Source organism: Gymnodraco acuticeps, unplaced genomic scaffold, assembly GCF_902827175.1.
Source record: "Gymnodraco acuticeps unplaced genomic scaffold, fGymAcu1.1, whole genome shotgun sequence".
NCBI classification, from domain to species: domain Eukaryota; kingdom Metazoa; phylum Chordata; class Actinopteri; order Perciformes; family Bathydraconidae; genus Gymnodraco; species Gymnodraco acuticeps.
The window spans coordinates 3,125,310-3,151,768 of NW_022990295.1; the positions used below are offsets into that span (position 1 = coordinate 3,125,310).

At 41.1% G+C, this 26,459-nt stretch overlaps 1 protein-coding gene across 1 annotated transcript; it reads left to right on the forward strand.

Annotated features, from left to right (window-relative positions):
• The first annotated feature begins 1,133 nt into the window (after positions 1-1,133).
• LOC117550211 (kelch repeat and BTB domain-containing protein 11) lies at positions 1,134-5,863 on the forward strand. Its single transcript, XM_034222586.1, has 2 exons — positions 1,134-1,562; positions 2,154-5,863. The coding sequence occupies exon 2, from the start codon at positions 2,229-2,231 to the stop codon at positions 4,044-4,046; it is 1,818 nt and encodes a 605-aa protein (XP_034078477.1). The 5' UTR covers positions 1,134-1,562; positions 2,154-2,228; the 3' UTR covers positions 4,047-5,863.
• Positions 5,864-26,459: the final 20,596 nt, after the last annotated feature.

The window sequence follows — 26,459 nt, forward strand, 5'->3', positions numbered from 1 at the left end:
TATTTTTGGTAGTATGTAAGTATGCTGATTTAAACCTGGGATAATATTTAACTCCTGTAACTGAAAACTGGCTTGCATGTATTAACTACTAAGTAAACAACTCCTCAGTCACACTGTACTATTCAAGCTAATACCCAGTTATCAGTTTGTGTGCAACTGGAAGTCTTTTGTTTTCAATTCGACCCTGGCGTTTCCATGGAGATGGCTCATTTTGTGTATCGGTCCTCAGCGAGTCTTTGTTCTCAGAGATTTGACATTATAACGTCCCAGCTGAATGCCCTCTAATCTCTAATAGTGTGTGATGGCCTCGCTGTGGCTCCCCTCTATTTGTATATGTGAAGGACAGTTGTTATGACTCGCTGTCTCCGCGGTGGAGAGCTTATGGACCCTGGATTTAAAAAAGCACTGCTGTGAGGTTGTTCCATTTCTAATCAGGCCTTTTTATGTGTTGAGTGCATAAGCCTTGTGTGCCTTTTGTATTACATAAACACAAACCTATCAAATTCCAGGGTTATTTACACATTATTTCTGCTTTTGTTGCTCAAAATGATGTACTGTACTCTGGCTGTATTTAGGAGCTAGTCAGAAAAACGTTGGATCATTTCCAGAGTATTGTTAGTCCTTGGCTTAAACCTGAATTACATTTACACTTACAATAACTTTAGGAAGTGATCATCTCAGTACTTAAGATATAGGCCTACAGATACACTCAAACAGGTGGAGGAGGGTACGTTTATTTTTGTGCTAATGTATAATCAATGTAGGTGCCCAGATTCTGGTGTGTAGTTGTATTTGGATGTGTTGAATCACTGTGATATTCAAGTATTTAATTTGTAGGGGTATTGTACACAAAGGATCCCACTTTTTGTAATTCAATTAGTTTTAGACACAACTTAAATCTTATTTCATGATATGTTTGTGAACGCAGGGAAGGGTGATTTCCTATAATTTCCATCCCTTGACCCCCCCACCCATCGTGGTACCCAGCACATGGATGATGCGTAAAGGAATGGCGCATCTCTGGGATGGGTCTATGAGCAGATGGAGCCTCGTGCTCCCGCTGTGGAGTGTAGGGTTAATACCGACTGGAGGGGGCGTGGTTTGGATAATTGATGACCGCCTCACTGTAGTCAACTGTAAAAAAAAAAAGACAACAAATATCCCAGTTTTAACATCTCTCAGAGCCAGAGCATCTGCTGCCCACGCTGAACAGCTCCAGCTTCCTGCAGGAAAAAAGACGCTGCCACTTCCACGGGAGGAAATGAGTTGACGATGTGCGGATCTGAAGGAGGTGCGACCTGAAAGCAGTGTGTGATCGCCCCTCTGCCTGCCTCGCCCCCTACCACTGACTGACTGAACCGATCCCGTGGAACAACCAGTTGAGAGGGTCGATGCATAAAATGTGAGCGGATGGGGAAACACCAGCTGGATTTGTGGGTGAAGTAAAAAAACTCGTGCAGGAGGGGAGCACACAGCCTGGGTTCTTCATCAAGACTGCCTTACGTAACTGGTCTTTGTGCAGGGACTGGCTGCTGGTGTTTGATCACGGCGAGGAATTGCAGGTAGGTCGCGTAACACTTCTATATTCCTTATTTCTGGATTGTATTGTTGTTTGAATACAACTACACGTACGTGTATATTCCTTCTTGGTTTGACTAAACGAGCTGCTCTCAGCGTTCATCTGACAGTATAGGGGACGCGTTTGAGTTTTGATGTGATTACAAACGCCCTTTTCCAGTCATATTAGAGATTAATTCCTCCATCAGCTCAACACCGTTTGCGCATGCGCTCTAAATGACTCCAGATTACCACAAATAATGAACATACAGGGTGATTATTGCAGTGGGTCAGGCAGTCTGCAAGAAGCTGCATGTTGGGATGGCTTTGGTTTCTTTGTTAAGCTACACATTAAAGCAGCTGCAGTTGTGTTGACTCAATTGATGACACATTACTACAGGACGGATTACACAGCATAGTTGGCAATGGCAGCACTAAGTCATTTTTTCCTTTAAATTGAAAGTTTCCATGGTTTTGTTATTAGAGAAAGGGCGCCCCTTAGGGAGTAAATAAGACTCTGCAGCTTTAAGACTCTTTTTTCCCCATCCTTTGTTGCATCTGGTTAAATTCCCTTCTTGTCTCCCCCCCCCATGTAGGTGAACAGGGAGGAGTATAATCACAAGTTTCTACACATCCACACATCATGATCATCTCCCAGTGAGTACATCAAGATGAACGAGGGTCTCAGGCAGGGAGGAGGGGCTATCACTGTGGAGGCTGATGTCATCCTCCACGCCATGAACTCTGACCTCGTCACACCTCCTGACAAAGTTGGAGATTTATGTCAAAGTTACATCCAAGGATTACCGCAGGATGACCAGGGTTTCAGCCCTTCTCCAGTGTCTGAGAAGGAATACCTGCTGGATGGAAGACTGATGGAGAATAACCTCATCGAAAGGCAGAAAGGCAACGGCTCGTACTTTTCCAGCCATGATCAGTTTCCGAATGAAACGCACAATGGTGCCAGAGCTAAAGTGTCTTACAGTGCAGATTCTGCTATCCAAGCCAAACAGGAAACTGATTGGTCAGACCTTAAATTGAACTTGGAGGTCAGGGACAGCAGCCTGGAAGCTGGAAAAACCCACCATCACGAAGAGCCTGATTTAGTCATCGAAGTTGGCGGGCAGAAGATCAACGCTCACAAATCTGTCCTGGCAGAGAAAAGCGACTACTTCAAAGCACGGCTGTCACGTGACATCCTGAAAGTCAAGGGGTTGAGTTACAAGACTTTGTCGACATTAGTAGACTATGTTTACACTTCTCAGATGAATGTCTCCAAGGCCAATATTGTGGATGTCATCACAGGGGCTAAAGTCCTGCAGATGCCCTGTGCCGTACAGGCCGCCATGGACTCCATGACCGAACAAATCACTGCAGAGAACTGCTACGAGATCCTGAACATCGCCAAAAAGCAGAGGCTCAGCGAACTGAAGGAGACTGCCTACGGATTCATGAGCGACAACTTCCTCCAGGTCCTCAAAGACCCCGCTGTGTACGGGCGCCTCAATGGGTCTGAGCGAGATCTGATCCTGAAGAAGAGGATGGAGGGGAGGCAGACTCTGATGGTTGCAGAGATAAACGATGTGTTTGATCGTGTTGGAAGCCGTCCTCCGAGTCGTTGCGGCAGTCGACCGCAGAGCCCGTTGTCCGGTGGGTCTTTGGAAGATAACCATATGATTTACAAATTTAACGAAACAGCAAATGACTGGAGACCTTTAACTTCCATGCCTGAGGACATTAACACTAAAGGGTGCGGGATCTGCACCATGTACAACTACCTGTTTGTGGCTGGGGGGATAAAGGGCTACGGGGAGAAGGGCAAAGTGTCAGACAAGGTCTTCTGTTACAACCCCATAACCAACAACTGGGCCGAGATCAAACCTATGACCCAAGCTCGCTCCCAGCTAAAGCTTGTGTCAATGGATGGCTACTTGTATGCCATTGGAGGGGAATGTTTGTTTACAGTGGAAAAATATGACCCTCGCATGGACCGATGGACCTCCGTGGCCCCCTTACCCAAAGGAGCCTTTGCAGTGGCCCACGAAGCCACGACCTGCGGCGGAGAACTTTACGTTTCAGGAGGCTCGCTCTTCTACCGCCTCCTGAGGTACGACACCAAGAGGGACGAGTGGCAGGAGTGCCCCTACAACAACAGCAGGAAGAAGTCCAGCGACATGGTGGCGTTCAAAAGCTTCATTTACCGATTCGATGTCAACCGCGAGCAGGGCATCACCGTGGTTAAGTACAACAGCATAGTGAAGATGTGGCACGATTGCGCATCACAGAAGCTCGGAAGCCATTTACCCTTCAGGTGTGCCGTGATCGGGAACTGCATCTACTGTGTGAACAAGAGCCAGACTCTTCAGTTTGTAGTGGAGGAAGACAACGCCTTCTTCGTCGAGGAGCTGCTCAGGGCGCCTCTGGAGGCAAAAGGCGTTCTTTTTCCTTTTGTTCTCACTTTGCCAGAAAAGCCTGAAAAAGTTACATAGTGTGTGTGTGATCATAGTAATTCAATAAATGTGTCATAGCGAAACTGGAATAAGCAGAAGACTTATATAAACTCTTCAATGTCAGCTCTCTATCTCGGTGTCTCATTGCCTGCTACCAATGGAATGTGTGTATTTGCATGGCAACTTAACGTGTCTGCAGGCCTTAAAAAGATTTTAAAGTAAAGTGAATGAATGCAACGGTATTTGTATCTGACTGTATATTATGACATGATGACAGTGACTGTAAGCTCTTTTGTGTATTTCCCGTGTTCAGTGTGGTTTGGTGCACTTTTACAGTTAGAATAGATTTTATTTAGAACATATTAACTAGATGGCTGGTGACTGGTGACAAGAAGTTATTGAAAGTTGTATAAACAAAGAATGGAAACAGTTGTAGTGCGCCTTATGAATGATGAAACACAGGTTCTATGCAAATGAGAGAATATACATGTCAGGCTGTAAGGCTATTTCATAGTTATAGTTGAATGGGAATCTGACTGGGAAGGAACCTTCCTTCAACCAGGGCTGCAACTAATGATTGTTTTCATTATTTTTCATTGATTTATTGTTTGGTCAACATTATGTTAGATCATTTTTAACACCCCAAGAAGATGCTTTTAAGGGTTTTGTTTTGTTCAACCAACACTCCATAGCCCAAAGAAGTTTGGTTGGTTTTATTTAAAACATTTTTAGAATGATGAATGATCAATATTTTGTGTTAGTAAATAACAAATTGTTGCAGCTCTACCTCGAAACCTGGTCTTCTCTGGCTTTAAATTATAACATGTGAATCAAAGTGAAATTATCTTAAGTAAAAGGGCATCAGAATCATTATTACACCGCACAAATACTCCTTTTGCAAAACTCTCTCTTCTCCAAAAAGGTCAAAGCAATCTCAGAAATATAAAACAAGATGCTTTAGATAATTTTTTCTAAATTATTCAAAATATAACCAATTAAGTACATTATAAGTACATAAATATTGACTTTTAGATTTAGAAAATGCCATTATGTTTGAAGTGCATACTCACGGGTATCACAGGTCCTACATTTAGCACATTTGCCAAAGATAATGATTCTGTAGGGCTAAATCAATCAGAACTGACTTCTTCTGTGTGGATTACATTATTTATAAAAATGGTTCTACTGAGGTCGCCACAGTCGGGTTAAAAAACGAAAACAATAGTCAGTTGTGTAAGAGGAGACGTGCTGCTAACAGGCTTTCAGATTACACAAAGACTCATCCCGTATCTTTTATTTTCAAGTATTTGCTTAAGGAAAAAGCAATGGAGCCAAGTTCATGCTCCAGCAGGTTTCTTCCCAGACTAAAGCAGGCCCACCCTTGAGGTCAAAGGTTAAATCAGATACTGTTTCACATTGCTACTACAGTGAACACCTCCGTCCACAAACTAGATTTGCTTAACAAACTCTTTTCTGTTTGCATCATTTTGAATTAGTACCAATGTTCTTTTTTTAAACATTATAAACGTTTTTTTCTGCTGCAACAACACAATGGGAGTTTTGTAGGGAACCTAATGCTGGTTTATTCTTGGAACAAATTGCTTTTGATAACATTTGTTGGAATGTCTCCAGGCAGTCACTGTGAGGAGGACAGAGTGGATGTGGTTTTTGATATTTTGCTGGCTGGCTATTGTGATTTTTTTTTTTCATGGATTTGCTGCTGTGATGGACTGTAAAGTGATGCAGTGCTAGGCTTCCTGTTCAAGGCATACGGAGTGGGCTAAGAAAAGCTGTTGGATAATGTGTATCAGTCAGAACTAAGTGCTTCAAATAAAAGATGTTGTGTCTGAAAATGATCTGGTTTTCTGAATGTGTATTCAGCATGGTGCTGCATTATTTATGTCAGTCTACCTTTCCTGAAACAGAGCTGCCATCTAGTGGATGCTGCCTGTAACAGCAGACAGTGATGCTGTGTGCCAATAAAACATTTAAGAACTCAGATGGCTGTATTTTCCTATCTCACTAATGTATGTAATATTCATAGTGTTACTTCAGGGGAAATTCTATCATAGTAAGCTCTTGAGTTTAAGTAAATGTGAACAGAATTATGACAAATCTTTTGATAATGTTATTCCATCCTAGCCAGTGAATTCACATGATAAAGTTCTCTTAATAGCATGCCAATCACATGCATCATCAATATATTAAGAGTCAGTTACATTTTTTTATACAAATATAGTTCAAAATGGACGCCTAATTCCAACATATTCATTTTGTGTCCATGTCATTATGAATCATTATATTTTCTATCCATTATTAATAAGTATTAGATATTATGAATACTATCTCATACCCTTAGAAATACAGCAAGCTTTTCACAAAAAATATCGATATCAATAATAGTAATAACAATAATAATGTATATGGAGTTAAAGTTAAACGCAATACAAGTAAATAAAAAAGTAATGCAAGATTACATCAACATAGACGATTGTTGTCTGTTGCTGTTTGTGTTAATGGCTGAATTGGCATGTTTTTACTCACAAAGACATAAACAAGCAGATGTTATTATCTCAAAACTGTAGGTGCTTTTAATTGAATTAGAATGAGACATAATGTAGACTTCTTGTATCCCTTCAAAGGGTTAAGAGAGTGTATTCTGAAGGGAGACATTGTAACTGCGGCCTATGTGGCTGCAGGTGGACATTACAGGGTAATGCACATTAAATATTCCTCCAATTCCAAAGATTCTCTTTATTTAAAGATATTATCATTACGTGACCTGAAATGGACGCCAAGGGACCACAAGGGACCACAAGGGACCATGGATACCACCAATATGTATCCATGGTGAGTTTATTGTTTTATTTTCTGTGAAACATGATGAACAAATAGTACTGTTGCACAGCACTTGCTCAATAATGTCAGTTATACAAAAGTGTCTGTCAACAAAAAAACTTGTATTGAACAGAGTTACGGTGCCTTTTGATCCTCATTATTCAACTTTTGTGAAAATAGTTATGTTTTAAGCAGAATTCTAAGATTCAATGCTTCACAAACATTTGAGACCAAATGTAATCGAAAAGGAAATATCACAACACCCATTTATTCTGATTTGTATAAAAAAAGTCTTAACATCTAATACAAAAATAATTTGGGCAAGTAACGTTGTGTTTATAAAAGGTCTTCCGTTGGTTATGAATTGAGCCGGTGTAGTGAGACTGCTCTGTTTTCTAAATGTTACAGTACACTCAATACAAAAAACTAATTTTCATCAAAGCATCATTTTACACATGCCCACATTTGTTGGTGATTGACATACAAAAAATACACAACTAAATTGATAAAAATATTTTGGGCTAAAAGCTTTCAAAATGTGACCTTGTCATGCCTCTGCAGTAAACATGTTCTCAATGACATGAACACGGAAACATGCATCTTTTCATTGGTAATGGTGATTATGTTTTGAATACCTTTGTATATTTTCAAAGAGTCAATGACAAACCAAGCAGAGGGATATTTATCTTTCATTGGAATTTTGTTTTGCGGTGCACAGCATTTGAAATAGCTCCATGTTTTTCCAGGAACACTGTTCTGGTTAGGGTAATACCACACCTCACAGTACATCTTTTATTGGAACTTATCCTGCAGATTTACTCAATATAATAGCCTACTTCCAGAGAAAGAAGGTGAAGATGGTGAATTAATGTATTCATTCATGTTTAATAGAATGCCACATCAACAGCCTAAAAAAATATAATAAAGTAAATATTGGCTTTGAAAAGGGACTCTTATCAAGAAGTATATTATTGAATTGGTAGGTGTATACGTTGAACAGTTGTTACTTTGATATCACGTTTTTCCCAATATGTTCACCCTTTCAACACTGGAGGGCAGTATGTGCATGATGTAAAATATGGAAATATAACAGCAGCAGCCTTCTCCATCCATGCTCATACTGGACTATGTTCATTATGGAATGTATACTGTTTGCTCTACAGGTATGTTAGGCCATTCCTGGCAAACAACCAGGTTGAATTGAGGCCAGATTTGGTAATTATGTCTAAAATGTTTTTATATTCCCCCGTCTTTTCTTTTAAGTTATTAGGACACTTAAAATGATAAAAAAATAAATACATTCCCCCACTTCTAACTTAAATAGCGTATACCTTACCGTTCCATTAAACTGCGAAAGAAAACACCAGCAACCGCAATCGTTATGCCAGGTAAAGTAGCGAATTGCACACCTGCCCTGCTTAATTGAAACGTTCTGTGGCTAATGTAGTTAGCATTAGCTTGGTTTAAAGGTAATGGCTAGATAGCATGGTTGGTACTAATGTCAATGTATGTAGTACTTTATACTTGACTGTATTGCTTTTGTGTGCGACCTTCATTTAAAGTACGTCCTCAACAGCTATTTTATAATTGTCTGTTTGAGCATATGTCGGTGTTTAGTCAGGCCTATGCCCCAACATCAAATTGCCTTCATTACATTACGTGACATTTGTTAGACGCATTTATCCAAAGCGATTTACATACATTCAGTAGCCTACTGTGGACAATCCCCACAGGAGCAATTTGGGGTGAAGTGTCTTGCCCAGGGACACAACGACATGCTGACTGCAGTGGAACTCGAAATTGTTATCCCCTGATTTGAAGTCCAGCACACCACCCACTGAGCCACAGCCTCCCTTCATAAGTTAATAAAGGTGTATGGAATTGAAAGCCTGATACAAGGTGGAAGTTAGCTTAGTGTCAACAGTATAACTGGGTATAATTAAACCCACACTTCTTTAAATGTGGCCTACTTTGAAGATGATACCAAGCTAAGTAGGAGTAACTATAGCTATAGTCACCATCATTTAACTGAACAAAATGCTGCTTTTACAGTAGAGCAATGTAAAACAAGGGAAATGTGCATGTATTTGGCTACTTAGCAATAGTAAACTAAGGTGCATATTTCTCAGTTTTTGTGGTAAAATTGTGATTGAAGCATTCTTGCAATTCACTCATTGTGACTTTTAGTTGATTTTGTTATAATTTCTTAAATAATTCTGGGGCTATAACCAAACCTACTGCATGTTTTACAATGGCGTTTCTATTTTACACCAGAAAATGTATAATAATTTCATGATTAAGTCCTTACAATTGAAGTGTTTCAGATGTCTTTTTTTCACTGTTTCCTGTTTGTCTTGCTTTGAAATGCCTACAGGAGGTGTGAAGTTGGAGCTATGATGAACTGATCTCTGACTTGAAACATGAAACATTCTTTAAAAAACCTTCTGGAGCTGACGATAGGGCCGATGGGATTATACGGCATGGCCAGCGAAGCAAGGGCCAGCATTTCCTCAGCCATGACACAGACGGATGCATCCACCAGGATCTGGACTGATGGGGCCTTCTTTGGAGGTAAGCAGCGAGCCCCATGCTGCTCTCGTCTTTAGTTTCCTACGAATACTAATTATATTTGCATAATTGGTTTTAGTCCTTTAAAGGGGGAGCTTGTTAAATATGTTCTCCCCCATTTTCACCTACAGCTAATTTGAGCTAACAAGGTCTGTCTGAATCTGAACTGCTTTGTTAAAAAAACGAGGCATTAGTGGTGTAGACTTCAGAGAGCACTGTCAATTGATCTTACATCTTGAAAGAATGAAGATAACATTTCAAATGACTTAAAACCGCTCCCGTGATAAGCTGTTGTGAATGTTTCTGTGCACTGCTGCTGAATAGCTTTGAGCAGCCTTTTTTGTGTAATGGCAAAGAGAGGCAAAAAAAAACTGTGACATTTTGTTTTAATTTCCAGTTGATTATCTGTGATTATGCTCTAAAACAGCAGACTCGCACCCCTCCAAAGAGAAAGACTGATAACGTTCAAGGCTGGGAATTAGAATCACCAGAAAAGAGAACGGCCTGGGGAGAAGCGTCACGTAATGTGCTTTTCCGTATCCACCCCACGCTCTCTCATTTCTGCCATTTGAATATACACAGAATTATTTACACCTTCAAGGCAACTCGACTGAACTGCACATCAGTCAATTAGTAAATCAGAAATGTTCTGTGATTCCAGTTTAGCAATGAGTCCTTGGCTCCCTCTGGTCCCCCCCTTTTAGTCTCCCATCCTGACAGTGACAAATTACTCCTCTGCTTGGCGAGATTGAAAATTAAAAGCATTTAAAGTTGCTCATGCATTTATGCTAATGAGAAATTCAGATATGATTTGCATGCGAAAGAGGCTAGTCTGAGAACTCATCATTGCCCCTCCCACCACCACCACCTCCAGCCTCGCATTTCTTTAGGCTCTGTCTTTTTTCCTGTGAGTGAAGAAGAACATGTAGTGTGTAAACACTCTCTAAATGTGACATTTTATATGGCTGCGTTTCATTACATACAAAAGTGTATTATTGCCTCTAAGAGGGTCTTTGTACAGTATTTATGATGGCACCCCCCTATAGCCACTCAGGCAAATTGGGTCATTGTGTCTGGCGTTGTCACATCACACCACAGGAGGAAACACTACGAACATAATGACATTGTGCAGTTACTGCTCATTCTGGCTCCTGTCGACATTTGGATGGGGACCGTTAAATCCAGGATGTACTCACTTGTGTAACGCGGGCAATGCAAAGTTTGAATTATGAACATTATTCGGTGGACATAGGCTTCTAAAGTCTAATATTAAAATGTTTGTTCAGATAAAAAAAACGCTTTGTTTTGTGATAAACATGTGCAGAACACTTTGGAGCCGGAGGATTAAAACTCAGGGCTGATTTCTTTCTCCCTCTAAGCCCCATCCACGTCATCTTCTTGAAATATCAAAGCGCACTCTTCCTTGAATTAGTTTGTTCGACAGTAGCTAAATGATTGTAACCTTGGAAACGGGATGCATTAATGAAGGTGGTAAATGAAATGGGACTTTAATTTGTTGCAGTGTTCTTAGCTGAGGTGAAATAGATTATTTTTGATTGAGGTGTGAGATGAAGAAGGAAAGCGCTGACATGACACTTGTATTTGTCATTTCAAGGAGGATGCTGCAGCAATTATAAATAGGAGTACACAGCAATTAAAAGCGGTACCATTCATTAATAATTTTCATATTAATTTTTCAGTGGTCGCTGAAATGATTGCCACTGCATACAGGCTTTCCAATTATGCTGCTTAATTAGAAATGTCAATATTAAGAAATAATTAAACTGGGGAATACATTAAGGTTGTCAGGGACACTTAAAAAGTTATGACCATCACTCAAATGATGTTTTCTCTAACATGTTTTGCCATGATTTATACGTTAAAGATGAGACTTTGATCAATGTGTGATGCAAACTACACTGGATGGTTAGAAAGTGACATGATATTTATTTTAAGAGGCACTGTTCTCAGAGTCCATGTGGCAAATGCAGTCTTATTAAGAACTTTGTTTGTCTCTTTTTTGCAAAATGCAATCTCAAATTAAAACATGTACTAATGTTTGATTTGAGATATCTTGTGATTGTTTAAATTGCTTACTGGATTGTTCAGTAGTCACTTGCAGTTAGTCAGTTAAATCATAAACATGTCATTATCTTTTTCTTCTGCAATGACCCAGTTAAGTGCATTTGTATACAGTACATTTATTATGATAATTAGGTGTGTTCAATAACCCACAGAACATAATGCGATCAATTAGATATTTAGGTGTGTGTACTTTTGATTTGGTTGGGTTGACCTTTTAAATTAAATAGAAATAATTATCATTTATGATGATCTACATTTCTTGTTACTATACTGTAATATATATCTGTATGAGTATTATGGACCTACTTATTGCTACAGTCTTCATTTGTAAACATGATACATTTTTTTAAATGGCTAAATACCTAGCTCTGTTTTGAAAGGTTTTTGAAAATTAAAAGTTAGATTTTCTACAACCACATTACATTATTTGGTCATAAACTGAGAATGTCCTTGTTCATTGTCGCTCTAACTCAAGCTTGATTGTCACAGTGCCCCATTTAGTATATGTGGAGTTTATCTCGATATTTAAAGCATCCTTGACTTGTGTTTATCTGAAGAGACATTTTGCATGGCCTTTTGATTAGGAACACCTTTTCATTCCAATACAGCTGTCACAGGGAGCTGCATATTGATACTAGTAGGTTAATAATCAAGTGGAGCCGTCACCTGTTGACTGCAGTGGAGGCGGACTGAAAGAATGACTTGAAAGCATTTTGACCTCAAAGTGATGGCAGCCTCTAATGATAGGATTGGTTTTGGCACAGCACTATGGCCACGTTGCCCCTCAAAGCCTCGTGTGACAACTCTTTAATTGGACCGCTCCGTTCCCTCAGTGCTATAAAATGTTACTAGCATTGCTTGACTTGACTGTTGGTATAATTATCCCCAATACACTGTAATAAAATCAAGCAAGACAAAGTTGATATCAAGTAATTCTCTCTGTCTATTTATGAAAGCAACTTTATGCTCATTTGGACCTTGATATCCCTCTTACTGAATTATTTCTCGCCCTAATAAAGTGCTTACTGAGCGCTCATGCATGCAGGAGAACTCTGACTCCTCTCTCAGAGTTGAAACAACGTTTTGTGTCTGAGTTGGAAGCTAATTACTGAACCCATATCCAATTACTTTTGTGTGTTGTCTAGTTCTTCAAGTATATAGCAGAAACTGATTTTGACGCGTGAGAAAATGAACTCATCATCACCCAGTCAGTGTAAACCGAATGTGTACATCACATCTGGACTTCAGTGGGAGGTTGTATCTCTGACCTTGATCCTGTTTACATCTCTCTCCGTCCGTCTTTTCCTTGTTGTTTTTTGCATCCCCCGCTGGACGCAAAGAGTAAAAAGACCCTTGTGAACCGAAAGCCTATATCAGTCGAATGAGAGAGAAAAAAAGTTGGTGTTTGTGCGCGTATGCGTGTGTGTCTCCTCTAGCCTGCGGCTGCAGATTAGCCATGAGAGCCAGAGGATCGCCCCCGCTCTCTGACAAATGAGAAAAGCCACAGTGGCCCTGGCCAAAGTGACAGGCCAAATGGAAGCAATTCCTCCCGAGGCGGGGGAGAGCAGCTGTGACCGGGGCCCGCTATGCCACTCTACACAGGACCCTATGTGTGCGTGTGTGTTTGCTGTGTATTGGCTATATATAAGACAATTTCTCTCCTGGCGCTTCCTCATGAGGCAATGTGTGTGTTGCTGACCTATGGGAAACCCCATCAGTGGCAGACCACCATGCACCTTTACGTGGGGAGTTAGGGTTTGCCATGTGTGTTTTTCTGACCCTGTTCTATTCTGCCCCACTCTCTATGGGATGCATCAGTGCGCATTGGTGGTCATGGGCCGTGTTATGGGCTTTTTACATTTCAATTTGTGCCAATGTAATGGGCCCTCTTCACATAGGGTCATTTCCTCTTAAAGGCAGTGCCAGAGCCTCACTTCAGAGCTCTGTGGATGTGAGTAATGAACACTGAGCCCTGATGGATTAAATACTACCCTGCTGAGATTCACTCTTTCTGCTGCCGTTGGCATAGTGACCTGCTCGCAAAAAGACACTTTAAGGGGCAAGGGTGGCAAAGAGTGATATGAGTCCCAGGCATGGAGAGAAATGTGCAGAATGTTTCCAAATCATCTATTTTTACATCTTGCCTTTTAAGATCTGATTTACAAGGGAAACATGGCGAAAATAGCAGCATCGCAGAGTTTCAGAAATGAACATGAAAGAACACAGATTATAGTAACATGATCCGATAGACGGAGACTTCCTGGACTCAATAGATTTACCCATAACTTTAAACTGGATCAGGATTATGTTTTGAAGTTCAAAATCAGCCTGTAGATTATCCCATGCAGTAGGTGCAGAAAAATATTCCTTTCTCATTTCAGTTCGGACTTGAAAAAACAAAACGCTAAAAGTCGTGCCAACAGACAATGGGATTTTTAAAAGTACAATTTAAAAGAGAAAAAATAAGAAGGTTGCGATTTTACCACCAAAAGTAAAAAAAAAAAAACAACAACAACCTTGTGTCAGACAGCGTGCAGAGTTAACTCAATTGTGTACAACAACATGGTGAGTGAGAGATACACAGTTTATAAGGACAATCCAATCCTTTTGCAAAACAATGGCTTTGAGCCTTGGAATAAAGGCATCCATCAATTGAAAACCCAGGCTTTGTCCTATACACACACAAACCCAAGACATGTCCTATATATATACAGTTCCGGAAAGAATTAAGAGACCAATCCACATTTTTCTTAAATCTTGAACTACATGTATGGCAGCCATAGTAAAAAACACAAGTTGTGTCATTTATGCATTAAGATCATGTTGCCGGACAAAGCTTTTCTTTTTCTTTTCTAATAACTGCATATTAAAGAAACTCAAAAGCCTTGTATAAACATGACCAATGGATTTCCAGTGTTCGAATAGGCCTAACAAATGACTGGTAGAAGATGTATAGCTCGGGTTGGAGGCTTTTCCCACCAGTGTGTTGTATTCTGCCTCTAAGGCTTTCTGTCAAGAGATATATCCAAACCTGCGTCTACACAATGTATTTCCTTCTTGTCTGTAAATCTCTCAGTTCTCCCCTCTTTCTCTCCCTCACATCACCCAGGGCCAAGTGGATCAGGCTTCACTTCGACACAGCCATCATAATTACTCCGCGGCGGGAAAATCAATTACAGCCGAGCACCATTATTTCCAGAATGGAGCTAAACATTAAAGTTTAAAAAACCCAAATTATTAAAAAGCCATGCTCTCAGGGACACATACAGAATATTTACTGTTAACAAATAACTTAATAACTTCACTCTGAATTATTCATTCATGGCTCCCATTGGCTCAGCACGACTTGTCTCATAGTTAATTTCCCTGCCTTTATACATTGTTAAACATGTACCGCTTATCCTACTCTATTGGAGAACTTGTCAAATCAGTTTTGTGACCTTATTAGAAATTCTGAGCTGCAGTTTTTGGTGTTAGCTCATTTGAATATGCTTGTCTAGTCAAATGATGCTGTTTATAGACAGAGGAGTTTTCTGTTGGTCATTATGATCTTACAGCTTGATACAGTAGGTCACTTTTATTTAAGGAATGGTTGTCATTGAAGCAAACATGTCCTCAAGTCGGCCTGGTTTGACTCACGTTTGAGCTAATGAGGTGGCTCTGATTGGAGCACCTAACAATCCAGCAATCATGGGTCATGTTTTTGATGTGTTTTTCTGCACCAAACTAATAGTAGTTAAAATGTGATTAATCAGTCTTGCTACTTGAACTTGAAGTAGAAAATCCTTGACATAAAACAAAGGTGGGTCGCAAGAGTGCCTTTTAGACAAAACATTGGCTCATGATGTTGCTGGTAATAAAACTGAAAATAGATTCCTTTTAGCTCTTTTTTTAGCCTCTTTAACTCGTAAAATCAATATGGCCTATCCAAATTGTTGTGTATTTCTTAGTTTTTGATGCAGATTTGCAGCCCTGAGGCTATATCCCGTCCTTAAGCCAATTGCTGCTGATGGCACTTCTCATTCCTTACCTCGGGGTGTGTACACAGAATATCACCAATGGGATTTATTTCTAATTGGCATTTATGCTCAATTCATGTTGTTGGGCTCTCACAAGATTAATGTTATTGCCGACTTGTTCTCATAGCCATTGCAGCAGGCGGCATTTATATGTATATCCATTACAGGTTACACATACAGTAGTCCATGAAATGCAAATACCACTCTGTACACCCTCTCCTCTGTTAAAGGAGGAGGATAAATGGAATTTAATGGGCCGGGGGAAGATTGAGAATAAGGAAAGTAAAGGTGCTTGCTCTTTTAGCCCCTTCCAGCTGAGTGAATCAAAAACAATGTGGCAGAACCTGAAATAGTTTGCAGCTTTAGAAAAGTCCCCGGGGGCAGCAAATTGGCTCTCAGAAGAGGGAAAAATAAACAATTGCCCTTTACCTCCGAGGTTGCATGTCATCTCTCTGAAACTCACCACTGGGCAGATTAAGGTCAAGTAGACCATTCCCCCCCTTATCCCCCCCTCTCCTCTGAACGGAGCAGAGAGAGGGCGAATGAAATGATGACATGGAGGTATTGAGTGAGGGAGAGACTGGGGTTTTGAAGGTCTTTGAAAGAGGTTTTACACCTATCCCTGGTGGTTTTCCTTTCTCAGTCCAAGAGCTGTGTTGATAATGGCTACTTGTCAAAGAGGATAACCCACCTGCTCGTTGTAACTCAGTCCTGCTGCTTCAGCTCATAGCCTTGAGTTAAATGTGAAATAACCGCAATTGGGGTTAGTCGTAGTCCTGCATATTGGATGTTAGTGGCCCCTCAATGTAGCTCTAAAGGGTACAATAGTATAATATTGAAAGGGACATTACTGTCTGCATCCTGCCCTTATACTGCATTCTAACCAAGCTGGAGGCCTACTGAAATACAACTGGCCGGCCTCCTCAACAATTGGTTCCTAACCTTTATTTATATATATATATACAGTATATATATATATATATATATATATATATATATCAACATCTGTTCATTTCCATTGATTGATTTAGGATGTGATTTAACAATCTTGTAAAAGTATTTATTGTTATCTATGTATATTTGTTACTTTATTAAACAATGTTTGGACAATTTTTCATTCATACTACCACCACCCTGGAATGGAAGAAGCTAGACATTTGTTTGTGTTTCAAAGCTTATATCAGTTTAACAAGTTATACTTTTAGCTGTTTTTTTTGTTTTTTTTACCATAACTGATTCTTTTTAGATTTCTATTTCCATCATTTATCATTACATTACATTACATTGCATTTAGCTGACGCTTTTATCCAAAGCGACTTACAATAAGTACATTATCAAAAACTCTGCTCGCTTGCTACCTTGTTCACAAACGCTCTCAATCGTAACATGTTGTGTTAATGTGTCAAAGCTCCATAAGAGTATGAGTTAAAAAAAATGAAATCTGTTAAGCTAGCACTCATCCATGTTCCCAACATTTAGCAGTACCCCCTGTTTCACGGTCCTAAACCAAGCTGACCCTACATTTTGGAGAACATAAACCAATACGACGCTAACACCATATTATGTCATTAGGTACTCACTCGTCACAGATGATAAATCAATGAAACTGAAGTGGCAATCCTGCCAATTGTAATTACCGAATCAATTGACACACAATTAAGTCTTTTGTTTCAGTGGATTGTCCTGTCAATCAGGAAGGAGCCCCTGCACAGTCGGTAATGTGCCAGTGAATGGTATAACATATCGCCTTTACATGTCAAGGGCACAGTTACGAAGTCTGCCGGCAATTAAGAACTATAATGTGCAGAGTAGAGCACGGCAACAAAATAGGCAGCAATTTCTTCTGCTCCTGTTGAAATTATGCCTATCAGGTAGCTCGCCTCAGCAAAGGTGAAGGGTCAGCCCGAGCAGGCAGGCAGCATTTCTCCACATAATTGAGAGAAGTTTGGATTTAATTGTATAATTAATCTTGTCGAATTAAGTTACACAGAAGTCCGACCCCTAAATTAGGCAGTCTGGAATATTTTAAATTGCCTTAATGTGAAATCTGGCTCCAGAATGCACTTTGTTCCCTCCTGATGGTACAAGGCAAGTTTTTAGCCACGATGAACACGGAAAGCTGTAATAACCTGTTAGCAGTTCTTATCACGTTGTTCCTTTTTATATGATTAATTTCCTCTGAAAGTAATTGCAATTTCAAAGAGAGCCTCGTTTTATTGTATAGCTTATTGTGGGCCAGTGAAGAGGAAATATAAAGGCAGAATTTATGGTTATGCTCATCAAAATGAATCTGAGTTTTCTATGAATCTTTTTGACGAGGGTTTAGTTCTATAATTATTGTTTAGCTGTACTCCTGTCTTTTCCTTTTGTTGATTGATTAACATATTCAGTTTGTATTTAATATGACTTCCTCTGTGTGCCAAATGGATTAACTTGACTTCAATATGATCCTGCTAGTTATCACAGTATTGAGGCGATGGTGTATCAGTGATGGTTGCTTGGGGCAACAAGCCTAAGGTAAAGAATAAAGAGAGCCATACAATCCTTTTCTGTGGACTGGACTCACCTGAGCACCCTTATGTTAGTAAGTAAAGCGTCAACAAAGTGACAATTAAAAAAATATCCTTAAGGATTTTATCCATTGACGATATGACTCCCAAGAAAACCACTTCGGGCTTCTGAAATAAACAATATCATCTTTCATAAGGTTTGTTTTGTTTCATATGTTTTAATTGTCTTACTGTTTGCTTTAATATACAGTATAAACCCAGGACTCTGTAAAGAAATAAAGATACTGCATGGATTATCAAAGTCAAAGTAAGAGTATTGAATTGAGTTGAAGCAATAATGCAGTTCCACCTTTGAATTGGTGAAACTGTGTTCCTCTCTCATATCATTATAAACCGTATTGCTGATGATCAGGAAATGCTCTATTTTGGTAACTTCAGTAGCAAAGTAAAGCAGAATTCTGACATTTAATAGATTAAAAGGCTCATCAATACTAATCATATTAATAATTAATGATAATAACCGCTAGTGTCAGCCATTAGAGATTCCAAGGCTTCCTCTCAGGAGGGTAAATGAGCAGAATGTGGGATTCAGACTTTTCTTTTTCTACTTCCACACGGCAGAGATTCATTTGTAGCCACCAGTAGACAAAGCCAACATTAAGGCATACTTTATACAGAAGATGCTTAGATGATATCCTTGAATATTTGAATGTGGATGATGTATCACTAAGGAGCAGCTATACAAATGTATTTCATAAACATGAATTGGTTTTAATGACATTGACAGTTATACGTGTAACTCTGACCTGTTAGTGAATAGCATTATGTGAGTGGAGCTCATGGCCAGCGGTCTTTGTCAAAACATGTTGAGCTCCGGCCAGCTTCTCTCTTCTATCGAGTTTCACACGATGGTATGATACTATAACCTTGTAATAAATCCAAAAGCTCAAACTCCATCTCTAAACAAATGAATGCACCTCACAGTATCTCAGCCAGATAATCTTGTTTCAAGTCATAGTTAGGAGTGCATCTCACAGCCGTCGCTCTCAACAGACTTTGCAGAGATTAGAAACACTTGAGTGGAGATTGGTTTGGGAGGAGGTAAGCCAGTTGAGGGTGTCACTGGGGGAATGGATACAAAGAGTAACAATGAACTAACAATGATCTGAGACGTTGATAACGCCAATGTGAACATCACTAGTTTGTCCTTTGTATAGATGTAGATATATTTACTATGGCTAAATAATCTGATGAGATTATGAGTGTGTTTACTCTGCATATATGAGTATATTTTCTATATATATTATTTTTGCATTTGTGGACTCAACTCCAATGACATTTGTATTTACCGCAGTATGGAAATGAGAATGCACGTCCGATCGCAACAGCCTACAAAGTGGGAGGCCCCTGGGGTATTTGCCGGCATAATTCTCTTCTTAACACAACGACCTTACTCTGCTGTTGTTGTCAGATTTAGTAACGGCAGACGCATGAGAGGAGCTGGTAGGAAAAAGTTTCCTTCGGCTTGTTCGAATGCCAACTGTGTGCACAGGCTTTCAAAGGGCCCTCTTTCATGTCCGTGACGCGTTGCTGTTTCTGTGTAGACGGCATCTCAGGAAGAGAAACACTACCACAGCACAATGCTGCTGTCACCCAGAATACAGATGGAGGATCTGCCCTTGTGCACTTTCCCTGAAGTACGTACTTGCATAGATGGCTCTATTCTGCACAGTTGTGTGTGTGTGTTTTTTTGTGTAGTGTGCTTTCTGCAAGTGGGGAGTCGACGCTTGCTGCAGTGGAGTATTCTGGAGTGTGATTATTTTTAATGCATGTTTCTCTGCTACCAAATTGTGGCAGGTATCTGTGCAGATTGTAAAACTTTCTGAAATAACACAGGTTTTGTTCTGGTAGAAATTATTGGTGTTTCTTTGTTCAGATGCTGTACCTTCCTGTCGCTACAGAAAACATCAGGATGGCATTTATGATGTATTGGAAAATGTTCTTAGTGTACAAGAGAAGACCCAACATTTAACCTTGAAACTCGCATGATATTTTGAAATAAAGGCACTTTTCCCTCTGCAACAGTCCATTGCAGCATACTGTTGTGAAATTGAATCCAGTTGCTTTTTTTAGGACTTCCACACTTTATTTGGTTTCTGCCTCTTTTCTCAATGCGTCTTTAATTGTTAAGGGAAATCTTGTGAAATGCAAATGGGGCCAAACATAATGTAATTGCTGCTGTGTGATGATTACGAGGGAGAACTAATGATGTCCCAACACTGGGGTCAGGTAGGGTTTAATTAGAGGAGGCACAATCAGTGTCACTCCATTCTCTCTCTCCTGTTCCCGGTGCCTGCCTGGTCCCGTGCCAGCTCGCTCTTCAAGAGAGTTTAAAGAAAATGGGCTGCTGATGTAAAAAGAGAAGGGGGGGAGGCAAAAATTAATGTAGCTAAGGTCCTTTGTTCAGAACCGACCTGTTTTGGAAATGGAGCCCCCTAAGAAACATTGGCCTGTCTGCAGATAAAGGTGGAGGTTAATGAACGGAGCAGAATGGAAAAGGTTGCCATTGGTGCTCCTGAAAACATTGGTCCACTGTGAGGAAAAAGCCCTGTGATGCGGTCAACTACAGCCATACACAGCTGCATGTACTCTTTAAGCAAAATGAAACAGCGCCCAAGCTTCACTGTGATCATGAGTTATTGTTTGGCAGGAATATGTTTTGTAACTGAGCAGATTACTCAAACAAGGAGACCAGATTGGACAGATGAGTGAGACCAGCCAAGGAGAATAGCTGTGGCCAACATTCCTGATTATCCAATCAGTGCTCCAAAAACATCAATTCCATCTCGTCAATAGATAATTAAGAGGGATAATTGGCTGGCTGCGCTCTGAGCAGACGAGGACTGCTGGTAGAGCTCCATCCCTTACCTCAGCATCATGCACACACACAGGAGACATCTGGCCACAGAAGGTCAACATCTGACCAAATAGGAGTTTAACACAGAAAAGTGGAGGTACTATTATTTTAGCGATCCAAATTGATTTTGAAATTGAGCATGTTTTGGAAATGTATGCACAGTAAACATTTGCAATCATTTAAAGTGGCTTTTCAACTCCCTTTCCCTCCTAGCGTTTCCAAGTAGTATTATCGTTGGACCCGCTCTCGCCAAGATAACTAGGATAGCTTTCCGTCTTCCTCAGAGCCAATAACACAAGACACACAGCATCTGTTTCCAAAATACTGCACAATTAAGACCCCGATATACCTATTTACTGTGCGTTTATTGTTCAATTAAAAACAGGAACAACCTACTTGTTCAAATATCACAAGCAGTCAAAATAAACACCTTTTAAAAATCCCAAATAACTAGTATCCCTGGTCTCATTGCTATGATAATGCAGAGTAGAACATCTGGTATTATTCATAAGTACGCAGTTTTGTTTCTTAATAATCTAGCTTAGTACAAATAACGTTTTGTATCACTCTTTTGCCGGGTGGATTTTCCACAGTAAACATTTCTCCGGTTGTCTGCCACCCAGTGATAGCTCAGTAGGCTAATTAGCTGCTTCCTTATAGCAAATGCTCTCTGGTATGCAGTCATGTAGTGTAAATGTCCAGGGCTTTTATTGTGAAAGGATCATCACGACCTACTAGCAAGCAGAATTGGATTGTAAAGCGAGGCTTATTCAGAACCAATCTTAAGCCCTTGCATTGTGCAATCACATTAACTTCATTATGGTATGTTAAAGCAAATATGTTGTCTGTTGCCACTTCAAAGTATTCTCCATTGAAGAGTGGGGTAATATTAAGCAAGATTATCTTTTGAGATCTTTTATGGTCGAAGTGGAGACCAGTAGGCTGTTCCACATTACGATCCTTTCAATGATGTCTCTGTTGTTTATAAACCACTTCTAAGGATCATCTTGCTCGGCAACTAAAGGCCCATTTTTACTAGGGCACCACCTCACCCTTTAGGAAGCCAAAGGCATATATATTTTCTCTCAACCATCTTGCTCTGAGCTATTCATCCCTCTTAGATCCACGAGTGTGTGTGTGAAGTACAGGCCAGCAGATTCAAACCGACAGGGCCAGAGATTTAAAACATTGACCTGCCCGATCTCAACAGCTGTGTGCTAATCCATTCCATTGCTCCGACTGTCCTCCTGCTTTTCTTGCTCTGGTGAATAGCAAGGTCCTTAATGTGTGAGATCAAGAGGAAAATAAGGCTCTCCAAATGGAATCAAATCACACGGAGGAGCTGCCCGGCTCGCAGCGAAAGGCCTCGGCAGCATTAGGGCCAGAATAAGACAGAGCAATTGGACTGTAATTCCCTTTCCAGCTATTAGCCCGTCACAGCTTGCCGTTTGCTCGGTTCGCTTCTCACCCCCCCTCCTCAACCAACCGGTCTTTGATTAATTCATTAATTCACAAACAGAAGCTGAATCACATCTCAGCACTCGGTCGACTCAAATTAGATGCAGGGTTACAATCAGTCCCTCCAACCCAAGACTGATCCGACAAATACAAAAATACAGCATTACTGAGTAAATGGTTCTCTGTCCATTCGGCCCGATAATTTGTTGCATTTTCATGTTTTATTTATGCTCAGCGAAGCTGCCTGCCCTCATATATCACAAACCCAACAAGGCAAGGCGGGTAGGGGTGTATTGATTTGGGTTGACTGTGCGCCCCTCCACACAGCCCTGCCCCTACAGCCCTGCTACGCCCCTCGCAGTTTGTATTAGTCTCAAGCTTTTTGCCCTCTAGCCCTTGTGCATTGGCTCTCATTCAATGGTCCCTCTTCTTGGCTCACACAGGGCCCAATCCCATTCCCATGCATTCAATATTCCCATTATAAGCTCATAAGACTAGTCATTGTTTTGGGCTCATTAATAGGATATCCATCGCCTTAGACACCTCTGAATTACCATGTCAGTTTGGCCCCTTTCAGAGCGCCAACAGCGGGGGGATTTGCAGCATTGTGTGAGAGTGTGCGCCTTGCTCTCGCGCGTGCCACGTCGCCCTTGAGTTTGCTGACATGCCAGCCCCTCTAGAAACCTGCTGACACACTTCATGTAGATACACATGCAGCCCTACATACACACACTGAAGTCCTTCCTCCTCAGCCTCAGTTTCCCCGCCCACTCTCTCCCAGAGGCTTGTCCGTCAGTGATGCAGGAGACAGCCGAGCAAGCGGGCGGGGGGGGGCTGGGCCTAGATCAGGGTTTTTAAGATGCGAAGCAGGTCCTCCTGTGCGTACATATTGATCCTCGGAGGGCTCCCAGGCCCCTTTTTTCCTTTCTTTCCCTGGCAATGGAGGCCATTCATCACCGAGGCCATGACTGGAGAGCTCAAACAGCCGTCTCTGTCAGAAAATGGGCTGTGCCGGGCCGTGCTGTGCCACACCGCGCTGGCCTCTCTCATCAGGAGTGATGAAGCCTTGACACAGGGACCCATGGCGTGATCTGTTCCTCTCACTCTAAGGAGCATCCACACCGTGCTGGCCAATGCACAATCATGCCTCGATAAGCTTCTCCTAACTGCTGTATGAGATTGCAGTGTTCTACTCTCACCAACATGTTTTTATCGATTTTTAAAAAAGAAGACAAATGATTAAAATAGGATACCAAGCAAGCTGTTTTGCTCCTTGGTAAAATTAACTTGTCTCTGACAAGAAAACAATCCATTTTAAATGTTGCCCTCTTGTACTGTAGGTAATTTTTTTAAATCTGCACTCAAAGAGGACGTATGAATCTCAAATATCCAGGTCATGTTTATCTCTGACATCTTTCCCCCTGGTGATTTATGCAAGTCTCCTGCCACACCTAGGTCCTCCCCCACACCCTCATGTTTGATTGATAGTGACTTTTGACGCCATAGGGAGACGTGCATCCCAGCTGAGCTGGAGCTCCAGCCTCAGCCTAAGTTTGGGCCACGACAAGGACAAACAGGGAGAAGGACAGATGGTGGGAGGGAGCAGAACAGAGCATGGCCTCGGCGTCAGATGTGTTTTAAATAACTTTGACAGAGGAGTTTGAGCCGTCTCTCAGGGCTGGAGCTAATCTGATGTGAGAGGATGCCACACTGAGGCTGATAGGACACAGAGATAGAGCAGGGGAGGGAATGGCAGAGGGAGGCATGGAGGGAGAGAGAAAGGGTAATAGAGGTGCTCACTCAGCTGGTGGGAAATCTGCCCTCTTTATCTTTTCATCTCTCCAGCCTCTCTCTTTCTCACTTTTCCCCTGCCTCCCTCTTTCAGTTATTTCCATTTACCACCAAGCCCAGGCTCTTCTCTCTTTCACACTTTGCGTCACGCTCCCCCTCGTCTCCCTCCATCTCTCTCCCTGTCGTCCCCTTCCTTCATCTCCCCCGCCTGACCGCTCCCTCCCTCTGTCTTTCACAGACGATTTAGGAAGTCACAGCCTCTCCCTTCCATTTATGAAATTGCTCATGTTATTTCCTGCCCAGAGCCCCCCTCCCCTCACCCCCCTGTGGCCATCTCTCTCATAAGTCTTAGTGGATGCATCCCCTCTCAGCAGATAGTCCCAATCCTCCATCTAGAAAGCACACAGCCGAGTGGCCAAAGCTCTAAAGAAAAACAAAAATTCATCCTGGGGGTAATATTCTCAGACAGCATGACTAGCCCCTGACACCACGACTCGGCCATAACACTGAACATCCATTCTTAATCCCCAACCATGGCCTCTTGTTTACCTCATCGCCCTCTGGCCACTGTGGATAGACACATGCTGCCCCATTTTTCCTGTGGCTGTGTCTTTTTTTATAGGTTACTGTTCTGAGGCCGTCGCTGTTATGAGCTTTGTCTGAGTACTGGTATAGTCAGAGAGATTTACAGGGCCTCAAACTAGTTTTTCACATAATATTGAACCATTGCGCCTGTTTTAGTGCTTTTGAGGACAATGGTAGTAGCAGTATATCATTCTGATTTGTTTAAATACATACTTAAAGGTCCCATGTCATGGCAATTTCTACTGATCATAATTCCATTGTTGAGGTCTACTAAAATAGATTTATATTGTGCAATTTTCCAAACTCACATTGGTTTCTCACACAGCATCTCTCTCTGTAAAGTATGTGTCTTCACCAGGTATTCACTCTCTGTCCTAAACGGCTTGTTGGAGCTCCTGCCCTCCCTCCCTGTGAGCCCAGTGTGCTCTGATTGGTCGGGACGTTTGCGAGGCTCGTTGCTGCGATCTGCTGCAACGGAGCAGACAGGCTTCCGGGTCGGCGATACAGCGAGAACAAGCTAAACTCATCCTGAGCACACACAAACACTCACAGCCGAAGTAAAAACAATAAGTGTGGCTTGATATTGAGTAAGAAAAAGGTTTATAACACTGTGAGCATGGGTCTGCGGAGAGCATTTCTCCGCGATCCCAATTTAGCAGCCCGAAAAACGTTTACCCATTTAAACAGTCGTGGTAGATACCTTGTTTGTTTTAAACATCATAAATACACAAACAACAATGAATACTTTGGGTTGTGTACCCGAATCTCCCGCTGGTCCAAACAAAGTAGGAACAGCATCGTTCTTCAGTGCCCTACGCTGTACATATCTGGCATGAATCGCTGAAAGGTTTGGGAAGCTTTATTTTGTGAAATGCTGGCAGAGGGAGTGGCCTCTGGGTATTCACACCTCACAGTACCCAGGAAGCAAACAATGGGAAATGAGAAATCTCCAACGAGGCGTTCGTGGGGCAGCATAGACTGTGTTAGAGTTTTACTCGCTACAGGGTGTACTTTGAGGGGTTTTGACTCTGCAGACCGTTTACATGCATAAAAACCTTCATAATACACAAGGGGACAGGTAATAACCGCATGACATGGGACCTTTTAATGTACTTAATTTGGATTATGTAAGGAGGGATTTGGGTTGAATTGAACTAAATGTTAACCCTGCATAAAACATTTAATGATTATTTTGGCTGCGGAACTAGCTGTAAACACAATGTATTATCACATTATGCCGTTATAGAGATAACCCATTGGTAAACATTTACACAGCTGACATCCTGGTGAATGTTAATCAAAAATGCAGTCCTCTTTTAAGCCTTGTTTTGGTCTCCACCAACTACTTAGTGAAATGGAGTTTCAGCTGCTTAATGTTCCACTCTGCTAGCTATTGACCTTCAATCTGTATTTTGTTGACGTGCAGAAATCATACAGTGGATTTATCAGAGCTTTACCTATAAACTGTAAATCCAAAACATTGAGCTAAAAGTAGCTAACGCACTCCAAACACTGGGTGGAGCTGCAGAATCTGGTGTGCAGGTTTGGTAATATAAAGTAATTAGAGCAGCTTTAGGTTTAGTTCACTGTTAGTAGTTTGAGATAATTCTTCTTCTAGACCATAACACAAAAAAACACTAAAGTCACCTATATTTTTTTGGTCTTATTTTGACATCCTTGT